We start from the raw sequence: 11,427 nt of genomic DNA on the forward strand, positions 1-11,427 counted from the left end.
CCTAGCGCTCAGGTGGGTCCACTGGAGGAATTATTTTTTGTTGGTCTTAATCATAGTCCCAATTAAAAGGCAAAGAACAAACGGGTGGTGAAGGGTTTTTGCCACACATATAATACAGGGTTGATGTCTTTAATTTCTAAAAAGTTCATACATTTTGATTAAAAAAGAAAAAAAAAAGCTCCAGAATCTACCTAGAAAAAAAAAAGGCAATTAGCTCAAAAAATTCACTTCCGGAATATATTAAAATATATAAACATGAAAAATGACCAGCCTCATTATATAAACACATGTGAAGTAATAATTTGGTCAATATCATCCATTCCATTAGTGATGATGAGAAATAATAGCCCTTTCAGTTGATGGTGTGATAGGCTTGACATTTCAGGAAGAAACTTTGACAATATGTTCATACCGTTTGACCTGATGACAATATTTCTGGGAATTCATCAGAAAGTTTATCAGGAAACTATCAAAGATGCGGACAAAGACTTGTGTATAAAGCACACTATTTATAATAGGCAAAAAACTCAAGATGTCCCACAATCTTGGGAATTATAGGAACCTTCAATATGATATTATGTAGCTATTAACAATGTTTCAAATTATATTTACAAAAGTATCAACAATTCTGCCAGAGGCTGTCATTATTTGCTGACATTACGAATGATTTCTACTTTCAAAAATATACATATTTTAAAATTTTCCATAACGATAAGGGGTCTAACCCAAAACAAGAAATTGCAGGCCTCATGAATTGCTTTTAGGTTAGTAGCTTTGGTAGAGAGACAACTTTGGGGCCCTGAAAACTGAAACACACAAATGTATTCCTAGCCTATCTTTAATTTTCAACTCACATAAATAATAATAGAATAACAACTTTCTCTCTTCTAAGTCCCTATTATATGCTAAGCACTTAACATGCTTAATCTCATTTAATCCTTGCAACACCACTCCAAAGAAGGTATTATTAACAATACTTCCATTTCAGAGATAAAAGAACTGAGGCTTGGAGAGGTGAATTAACAGCCCAAGGCTTTACATTTTCTTTTAGTGTTTTCTTGAATCCTCTTTCTTTTTTGCCCTGTCCCCTTCTGTTTAGCCCAGGTCATCAATGCATATCCTGATTTCTCAGCTGAAGACCACAAATCCACAGACCTTTTCCTCTCTAGAAAACTTTTTTTTTCCCCAAAGTAAATACATCAGGGACCTGGGGGCAGGCTTTCCTGAGAGCACTTCCCCCTTCCTTCTCCTTTAACTTTTGCCCCTGGGGCCACAACCAACTTTCTCATTTGGTAGCAGAAGCTTGTTGGTGCCTTTTCCTCCAACATCAGAGGTCAGTATCTGGGATTACTCTCACCCCCTGAGAGAGCCAGCAGCCAGGAGGCATTTTCTCTCCCCCTGGCTCCTTCCTCCCTAGTCCTAGGCCCTCTACTCTTCAAGCCCTTTAGCTCTCTTCAGCTCCCCTTTCTTGTTCTATCTGCTCCCAATCTTTCTTCCTTTCTCCTCCAACTTATTCCCCTGGTCTCCATCTCTACCTCCATCACTGTATCTTTACTATCATTGCTAAAAGCAAATGCCAAATTATTGTATTTGAAAGAAGAAGTTTTTTAGGGCAGTGGTTCCAAGGTTTTTCTATTTATATGAAACCCATTAATGGGTACTATGCCTCACAATTCCCTTCTCCTAAGTCTCTCTTGGGGATTCAGGGCCCATTTTGTTGTTTTATACAGACAAGATTGACCAGACTTAGGGTGGTCGGTGAGAGCGTGCTGAGGGCCGCCTGGACTGAAAGTCTGCCCTGTGGGGGGAGGTAAGGAGGAAGCTTCAGGTGCAAATGACTCTTTCCAAGTTGGAAAGAAGTGCTGGGAGGACGCTGGGAGAACAGTGTCTCAACAACCCATAGCTATCTCCTATCCCTTCATCTGTCTCCTAGGTTGAAGCTCCTGACAAACTCGAGTCCACCAGCATCTTGCTGCCCACAAAGGTTGGAGATGGCAGTCTTCCCAAACTCCTGTCTCCCTGGGTGTCTGCTCGTCTTCATTCTCCTCCAGGTGCCCGAGCTGGATTCTGGTAGGTCTCCCCTGTCTCTCTCTCTCTCTCTCTCTCTCTCTCTCTCTCTCTCTCTCTGGCCTACAAGGTTGAAATTTCTCAGCAATTGTAAACAATCCCATTTGGTTCTCCTTAGCGACTTCCATAAGGGTCGAGATGGACTCCCTTGGGCTGTCGTAGGAATAAGAGAAATGGTGGGAGAGTCTCCGCCCTTCGGCGGGATCCTGGTCTGTATCAGTCCTCATCTCCCACCTCCACATTCTGTCTGACCCTCCTGGTTTTTTGGCAGCTCCCTTTGACGTGATTGGACCCCCGGAGCCCATCCCGGCGGTGGTGGGTGAAGATGCCGAGTTGCCCTGTCACCTCTCCCCCAACGTGAGCGCCGAGCGCATGGAGTTGCGGTGGTTCCGAGAGAAGGTCTCTCCCGCGGTGTTCGTGCGCCGGGAAGGGCGAGAGCAGCCCGGAGAGCAGATGCCCGAGTACTGGGGGAGAGTGACGCTGGTGGAGGACCGCATCGCGGAGGGGCGCGTCGCTGTGAGGATACAGGACGTCAAGGCCTCTGATGATGGGGAGTACCGATGCTTTTTCAGGCAGGACGAAAACTACGAAGAGGCCACCGTGCATCTGAAGGTGGCTGGTGAGTAGACCGGTTTTGACTTTCTCCGGTGACTCCATGAGGGATATATTTTCCTATGGATCTGTTACTTTGGAAGCCATCACATTCATTCCCCAAATCCCTTTTAGGTTGGAAGAGGTTGGCAGGCCTAGGGTAGGAGATGAGTAGGAAGGGGGTTTGAGTTGAGAGTGGAAAGGGAGCAGCGGAATTATCTTTCTGGGCGGAGCTTTATTTCAATGATGTCCTGCCTTTCTCTCTCAATTATAGCATAAGCACTTCACCATGTTATTAATTAAATAAGTGTAAGATGCAATGACTGTATAACATTCTCTTCTATTAATAGACCATAATTTGCTTGATCAAAGCCCAGAATTAACCATTTCAGTTGTGTCTATTTTTCACCATTACATTAAGGCTGTGGTGAGCAACCCCAATGCATACTTTGACGCCGCTTTATGGATTAGTACCCAAAGGCCAATTTCCTAAAATCATGGAGCGTGGCTGCTTGTTAAGGGTCTTGATCTACCTACAAAAGTTTTTGTTTTTGTTTCCTTTTTCCTTTCAAGCCAAATTTCAGAGTAAAACAACAAGGAAAATGGTAAACACTCAGGAGGAAAGTATACATTGAGGTCTGACTTTCCCACTTGGCATCAAACAAATCTCTTTCTGAGCTATATTTCCTACTGTAAAACTGGGAAAGCACCACCTCTCAAGCAAGGTTTTGCAGAAATGAAATAAAATGAGACAATATATGAGAAACTGCTTTGTCAATTCTAAAAGCATTATGTACTTGTAAGATATTATTACTGTGCCTCGACTGCCCTACAATGTATAATATACAACTATACTGCTTTTCATGTATGTAGTCAAATGAAGTTTGAAAAATACGTGGGTGAAATCTGGGTCCCTGCCTCATAACAGAGTGCCCCACGTGGCAGCATCATATATAACTCATATTTCCTTTTTAGGGAAGTATCTTAAAGTTTGGTTATAAAGCCCTAGAGATTTGATAGCATAAAGCTGTCGTTGTTACTTTTTCTGACTGATAGACACCTTTGAGAATCTGCTAAGGGTGGTGGCCCTTTTCATGAAAAGAATACACATTTTCACGTACACGCACAACTTGGTATATGGATTTAAACCAATAGTTGTGGATATGTGTTTAAGAACTCTTCTCTGAAGCTTGCTGTTTTTCTGTACTTTGTGGAATTGTAAGAAAATAATTAGGCTGAACAGAAAGGAAAAACAGCTTCATGTTGATTTATGTCAACATAATAAACAGCTTCATGTTGATTTATGTCAATTTAATTGGGGGGTGGGGGTAGATGAGGTTGAAATCATTCAAGAAAATGCATGAATCAGTATCACAGGTAAGTGAAACTTAAATTGTCTACTACAATCTCAGTGCAAAGAACATCCAATCCCCCTTCTCCTCAAGGATACTCCTTCTCTGTTTATCCTTACATTCTCAATCCTAGCCCTTTTCCTACCCAAAGCCTTCTCATGATACTTCCAACCACAGAGCTCTCTCCTGTCTCTGGAGCTCCCAGCCTTGATTCACTAACCCACCCCTAAGCCACTGGGCTTGCTGTTCCCGCTGACTGGACCCCTTGTCTGTCCACCAAACTCCTGCCCACAATTCCAACACTAAATCCCAACACAGCACCCCTCTCTGATAAGATGTATTCTTTTATTGATACCTCTGTTTCCTTGTGTAATAAAATATGGAGATGAGTCCCTCTCATCCCCAGTTCCCTTGGGTTTCTCTTTCTCAAACTATGTAGTCCTGTGGTTATAAGCCTCCCAGAAGGATGTCCGCTAAAGGAGTAAGTTGTCTCCTTTCTCCATAGCTCTGGGCTCTGATCCTCACATCCACATGGAAGTTCAAGAGAGTGGAGAGATCTGGCTGGAGTGTACCTCAGTGGGATGGTACCCAGAGCCCCGGGTACAGTGGCGAACTCCCAAGGGAGAGGAGTTTCCATCCGTGTCAGAGTCCAGGAACCCTGATGAAGAAGGTCTGTTCACCGTGGCAGCTTCAGTGATCATCAGGGACACCTCCATGAAGAATGTGTCCTGCTGTATCCGGAACCTCCTTCTCGGCCAAGAGAAGGAAGTAGAGATTTCTATACCAGGTCAGTGAAATCAGTGCTAGGTTCCTTTTTGACACAGCTTCAGGGCCACATCACATGGGACACCTGCCCGGCTGTAACCTCATGGCAGACTTGTCTATTTTCCTCACCTTAAGCTTTCCCCCACCTAAACTCTTGCCCACCAAGCCCCACCAGCCTCACTAGAAGAGTAGAGATTCTGAAGGCATAAATTTTACCTAGATCTCATACAAATTCCAGATTTTCTATCTTGGGAGATATATCTTGGTAGAGAAGCTTTGTCTCTGGAGGAGGGGTCTTCTGGATCTAACTAAATTAGTTCTCCTGTTTCCTCCCTTGCCTTGCCTTCCTCCCCATTCCATGCTAGAGCTCTGGCTAAGTTTCCAGGGTCCTCAGGGAAGCAAATCTTCTTATTATTCCTTACACACTATCTCTGGTTCAGGCAGGAACTTTTCCTTATTCTTTGGTCATTGAGTCCCATTCTGTTGCACTCAGTGTGACATTTCCCCTTCCTTATTTACTTCCCTCAACCCCTTGGCTCCCATCCTGCATTGATAGCTAAGGAGAAATTTCCATGAAAACAGGAATTGGTCCATTATATTCTTTATCTCACAGGTCCTGTCCCCAAATGACTCTTGTTCATCTTCATTCCTCTCTTTCTCTGCTCTCTGTTACCTAAGATCAAAATTTATCTGAAAAGCTCAGAGTGGCACTGGAGGGACTATTTTGCCATGGGAGGAATGTGAGAGGTCCAGGTCATCCTCTCTTCCACCCCCTTTTGGAGTCAGGAGAGGAGCTGGACTTGCTCTGAGCTTCTCAACAAATGTCCTTCTTGGGGATTTTGTTTTAGCTCCCTTCTTCCCAAGGCTGACTCCCTGGATGGTGGCTGTGGCTGTGGTCTTGATGGTCCTAGGACTTCTCACAATTGGGTCCATATTTTTCACTTGGAGACTATACAAGGAAAGATCCAGACAGAAGAGGCATGAATTCAGCTCTAAAGGTAAGTCATAGAATCCCAGTCTTCTTTTTGGGAATGCTTCCAAGTGGGGTTGGATCCAAGTCCTTTAGGATGACTGCCAATGGGAAGATAATTGATTCTAAAATTCTGAAAGTCAGAGGGGATTATAAGGCTCCTGAAGTCAGTGGCACCCAATATGAAGAATAACAGAGGTTTGGGGTACAAGACGAGTCAAAACCAGTTCTAACTGAGAGAATAGACCTGATGTTTATTCACTACTCACCTTCAGACTCTATCATTACTTTTAACTTGGTTTCCCAGTAACGACTAAAGATCTGATCCCAAGCCAGTAGGAACTTCCTGCATATTTCTTAGAAAACAAAACATAATCCCTGTTCTTCATTTATTGATAATGCTTCAACAATCAGGTAGTCATGAAGTAAACAGTTACTCCTTTGTGTGTTTCTTACACCTGTTTTGTCCCCTCCCTCATGCCCACTCTAGAAGGTCACTAAGGTATTTCTGTTTGTTTTCCAGAGAAACTCCTGGAAGAGCTCAGTAAGTTCTATCTTCTTCTAATTATTTCATCCACAAGGTTTTCTCTCTCTTATTATAAAACATGTCAATAACACTCTTTCCCCCCTCCCCCATTGCAGAATGGAAAAAGGCTACACTGCATGCAGGTCAGTGACTCTAAATATCTCAAGGGCTCCGAGGATCTACCTTGCAGGAATTCAAAGTCCTACAGTACTTGGAAATAAAAACCACTAACATATTTTAGTGATGAGGATATAGAGGGGATAGATGATGGCAAATGGCCTCAACGTTTTCCTTGAGGCACACAGAGGGTCCTTGGAAGATGGCTAGAAGACAAGTCCCCTCTGACAGGGTCCCATGGGGCACTGGGGACAGTCAGTTCATACATCACCCTGTGGCTGTGGATGGAAGAGGGGACTAGAGACAGCTGAGCAGGCCAGGCAGCTCTCTTCCGGAGGAGACCTGTCAACTGCTAGAGCAGTGTCCCACTTCTTTGGAGAAGAAAGGATAGTTCTCTCAACCTTTAACATTCACTGATGTTCAGACTCACTTTCTCTCTGTCTCTAGTTGATGTGACTCTGGATCCAGATACCGCCCACCCCCACCTCTTTCTGTATGAAGATTCAAAATCTGTCCGACTGGAAGATTCACGTCAGAAACTGCCTGAGAAACCAGAGAGATTTGACTCCTGGCCTTGTGTGTTGGGTCGTGAGGCCTTCACCTCGGGGAGACATTACTGGGAGGTGGAGGTGGGAGACAGGACTGACTGGGCAATTGGGGTGTGTAGGGAGAACGTGATGAAGAAAGGATTTGACCCCATGACTCCCGAGAATGGGTTCTGGGCTGTGGAGTTGTATGGAAACGGGTACTGGGCTCTCACCCCCCTGCGGACCCCTCTCCCATTGGCAGGACCCCCCCGCCGAGTTGGGATCTTCCTGGACTGTGAGTCAGGAGACATCTGCTTCTACAACATGACTGATGGATCCCATATCTATACTTTCTCTAATGCCTCTTTCTCAGGCCCCCTCCGGCCCTTCTTCTGCCTGTGGTCCTGTGGTAAAAAGCCCCTGACCATCTGCCCAATCACTAATGGGCTTGAGGGAGTCACAGTAGTTGCTGATCCCAAGGACCTTTCTAAGGACATCCCACTCTCGCCCATAGGGCAGGACTCTGCCTCTGGGGATACAGACACCCTCCATTCTAAACTGATCCCTCCCCAGCCCAGCCAATGGGTACCTTAAGGAACACCCCAGCTCAACCGCTTCCCTTCACTCTTACCCCCTTCTCTATCACCCCCTGGGGCTTCATCTGCCAGCTGTACCCAGGCCCTGTTTCTTCCTGTTGGGTAGGGGTTAATTAATCTTGAGAAGGTTGTGTTGCTGCTGATAGAGTGTGGGGTGTAGGACCTTCCTAATCTGTTTCCGTTTCTGTTTCAATATTCAGGGGGCAGAGAAGGGACTCCAACTGCTTCTCACGTTCTCCTGGCTCTTGAGGCCAAAGCCTATAGGAAGGCACTTGAAGCTCGGGGATCAAGATGGGCTTAGGCTGGCCTAGGGTTGTGACAGAAACATCTTGGTGTCCAGAATACGAATATGTACAGGAACAGGTTTTAGGCAAGCAGAAAACCCAAAGGATCCTGGGAAGGGAGGATCCGAGGCTGAAATCCCATAAGGGAACTTGCGGGGGAAGTCATGATAGAAGAAAGTGAGGTGAACCCAGGCCATTGATGGACATCTGGCCTGCCCCTAGAGTTTTAGGGCCTATATGTCAAATTTTTTAAGTCATATCCCCTGGGGTGGATCTGAGCAATTGGCAAGGAGAGTAAAGAAGAGATGAAATGAGCAGGGCTAAGGGATCAGACAGAACGTTTGATAGAGGGGAGAATTTTAGATAAAATTCAAAGGTTGTGTTCACAGCCATGCCTCGGCCCTGTTCCCCTCTCTGCACCCGCGTTTCTCCCTTGCCTGGGGCTCATCTCAACCTCACTTTGTTGACTCCACAAGTCTCAGGTTCTCTTCTTCTTTTTGATCTAGAATCTCTCCATTTCAGAGGCATTTCCAGGCATCATCGTTCAGTAAGATCACCACTTTATCAGCCATTGTCTCAGCCTCAACCCAACATTTGGTTTAGACCCTCCACCATACCTTTAATTAGCTTCGGCCACCACCCACTTCCACACTGCACCACCAATCGCTCTCTCCCCACCCAGCTTTCCTACACGCTGCTTCTGCTCAGTGTTCCCTGAAGGCTGCATCATTGTGTCCAGCACAGCTGGATCGACCGCAGTTGTCTGTATTTGCATTTTCCTATATATGTGTGTCTTGTCTTCCCAATAGACTGCATATTTACCCAGGCCCCAACCTTCCATTTCCACTGGGTTTTCCAGTTTCCAGGATAGATGTCGCCCATGGTCTTAACCTAATAAATAAGTCTGTCTGATTGCTGAAAACAGCATCTGCACCTTCCTTTCTTTATCCCAACAAGTGGAACTGAAACAAAAACAGAGGAAAGAAACCTGCGTGGGAATGCAGTGAGCCAAAGCAGTGTGGTTCTGTTTATCCAAGACCCATCCCCAGACCTGATGGCAGTGGGCTCACCAGGGAAGGGGCTATTGTCCCAGGACTGTCCAGCTACTTACAATAAGGCCACAGTGCCAATGGCTACCCGCCCTTAGCCTCTGGAGGAAATGTTTGGGAAATTTTAGTGGTGATGCCTCATAATTGGAAAAACAAACAAACTTGGGTGATCTTTAAACCACCGTTCCAGAGGAAAGGCCCTTTGGATTCCTACTCTGAAGGCCCTGATAGTTCAGTGAGATGCCCACTTTTTCCTATTTGCCCCAAGCAAGGATCAGGAATAGTCCCCCTCACAGAGGGTCTGACCTTAATGCAAATCAAGCAGTTTACGGGCTTCCCTGGTGGCGCACTGGTTGAAAGTACGCCTACCTATGCAGGAAACACAAGTTCGTGCCCCTGTCCGGGAAGATCCCACATCCCACAGAGCGGCTGGGCTCATGAGCCATGGCCGCTGAGCCTGCGCATCCGAGCCTGTGCTCCGCAACGGGAAAGGCTACAACAGTGAGAGGCCCACACACCGGAAAGAAAAAAAAAGTATTCATTTGTGTTCAAATTGTACTTTTAGAAAGTAAAAAAGTTCAAAAAACAAAGAAAGAAGTTCAAGAAACAAAGTCCGAAGTTCTTTAAAAATACTTGAGAACCTCAAGCAGTTGTTTTGCTAGTTTAATGTACAATGTGTACCCTGAAATGTATATGTAAAATCTCACTCCGAATAGATGGGACTGCCACAGGAACCCCTCTCTGAGAGTAGAAAGAGAACTCGTCATAGGTTTTAATTACTTCTGCGACTTCTCTCCCCTTCCTATTTCCTCATGATCTTCAAGGAAAATGGTTACCAAACACAGTACTGAGCTGGTAGTAGATTCTTAGGAAACATCTGTGTCCACCCCCCTCCCAGGTTTAGCCTCTTCACATGAGGCACTTATCTGATGAGCCCTGAGGCTTTCTTTCCAGCTGGCACCAGCTACCAGTGCCTGGAAGAAATGAACAGTCTTGGTCGTTCTGGCTTTATTTTCAAACCTTCCAAAAGAGAAGAAAGGTGGCCTTGCTGATGCTTTGCCAAAGCCCGTCTTAATCACCTGAAGCAGAATCGGTGATACTGTGATTTTAGAAGCACCAAAAAGGCGTCTCTTCCACCACTGCAAATAATTGTAGTATTTCCAAGGCCTGATTTTCTTTTTTAACCAGAAACAAAAACCTCTCACCCCACAGCTAAAGATCAGACCCAAAACGCAAATGCTACTGAAATGATAGTGATAGACTTCATTTCACACACCAAATGCCAACTCTGGTCAACACGTGTTTGAAAGGGCCTGCCTCTCTTTAACAGAGATTCTGTGAGATAGTTGAGCTCAGACATTCAAATTAAGAGAAAAATAACTGTACAACTTCTATCATCCCTTATCAACAACAACTGTTCCGCGCCATCTCTCTGCATATCCCAATTTATCTATCTGTCCCTTCTGCCTCCAGACCCACTCAGGTCTCCTCAAAATTCCTTCTCAAAACCTCTGAGTCCACTCCCAACTACATGCACATTTACTCTCATTTTAAAATTTAAAATGGAAATAGCCTTTTTCCTTGAATACATATGGAAGTTCATTTAAAAAAATAAAAATGATCAAAATGTCATCACTCAAATATAACCGATGTCAAAATTTGGGTTTATCCTCTCCTTAAAAAAAAAAAACAAAAAAACTATATCTCCATGGTTTAGTTCTAAGGACCTAAACTAAATTCTCTTTGAGGAGTGTTCCATACCAATTAGAAACTCTTTGTGGTACAGATCTGGTAGCCTTGCTGGACATAAACAGAGATTTAGGAAAGCCATAAGAATTAATGGAAGATAAAGCGATACACTTGTAGAAAGTGAAAGGCAGAATTGGTCTTAGTTTGAGGCCTCCTTTTGAGAACAGTATAACATCCATACAGAAAAGTCCACAAATCCTCAGTGTACAGCTAGATAACTCGGAACAAGAAGCAAGACACCCGGACACCCTTACACCGGTCCCCAGGGTAACCCCAGCGGGGAGATTTACAACAGAAAGGACAGGAGGGAGGAATGAGCGAGCGCCCGAGAGGGCTGGGCCTCGGCGAGCACCAAACTTGAATAAATAGCCTAAAACCTCCTGGGAGCAGGTGTCAATTTAAGTAAGGCAACTTCAGCAACGTGGGTGCCATTACTTGAACAAGAATTCTGTCGAGAATGGAGAAAAAGTTCCCTTACTCTTAGGTACCCAGGCCCGCGCCGCCACGCCCGCGGCAGCCTGGAATCGAATCCGCTTTCATGCAGAAGACGCCCCCCGGCGGCCCCGGCAACCCGGCACTTATCCTGCGTTTCCACCCAGGGTCGGCGTCCGGGTCCGTTCGCAAACTTGTGGTTTCGCTTTTTAACCGAAGAATTTCCACATCCTCAGGAAAAAAAAAAAAAAAAAAAAAAAGTTGACTAGCGTTGAGGTAGACACGGAAATGAAATCCGAGCGGTGCGTAGAGACAGCGAGTCAGGATGGCCGAGCGGTCTAAGGCGCTGCGTTCAGGTCGCAGTCTCCTCTGGAGGCGTGGGTTCGAATCCCACTCCTGACA

The 11,427-nt window shown here is 45.2% G+C and overlaps 1 protein-coding gene and 1 non-coding gene across 2 annotated transcripts; both read left to right on the forward strand.

Moving 5' to 3' along the window:
* Positions 1-1,810: 1,810 nt before the first annotated feature.
* On the forward strand, positions 1,811-8,709 carry BTN1A1 (butyrophilin subfamily 1 member A1). The gene is made up of 7 exons (XM_029242763.1): positions 1,811-2,070; positions 2,339-2,686; positions 4,516-4,797; positions 5,624-5,773; positions 6,269-6,289; positions 6,388-6,414; positions 6,836-8,709. Exons 1-7 carry the CDS (start codon positions 1,992-1,994, stop codon positions 7,507-7,509), a joined length of 1,581 nt encoding a protein of 526 aa, XP_029098596.1. The 5' UTR covers positions 1,811-1,991; the 3' UTR covers positions 7,510-8,709.
* A 2,635-nt stretch (positions 8,710-11,344) lies between these two features.
* TRNAL-CAG lies at positions 11,345-11,427 on the forward strand. Its single transcript has one exon. It is a non-coding gene; the product is annotated as a tRNA-Leu (tRNA).

The sequence above is a fragment of the Monodon monoceros genome, unplaced genomic scaffold (assembly GCF_005190385.1).
Source record: "Monodon monoceros isolate NGI ecotype Baffin Bay Population unplaced genomic scaffold, NGI_Narwhal_1 Super_Scaffold_3, whole genome shotgun sequence".
In the NCBI taxonomy this organism is placed as follows: domain Eukaryota; kingdom Metazoa; phylum Chordata; class Mammalia; order Artiodactyla; family Monodontidae; genus Monodon; species Monodon monoceros.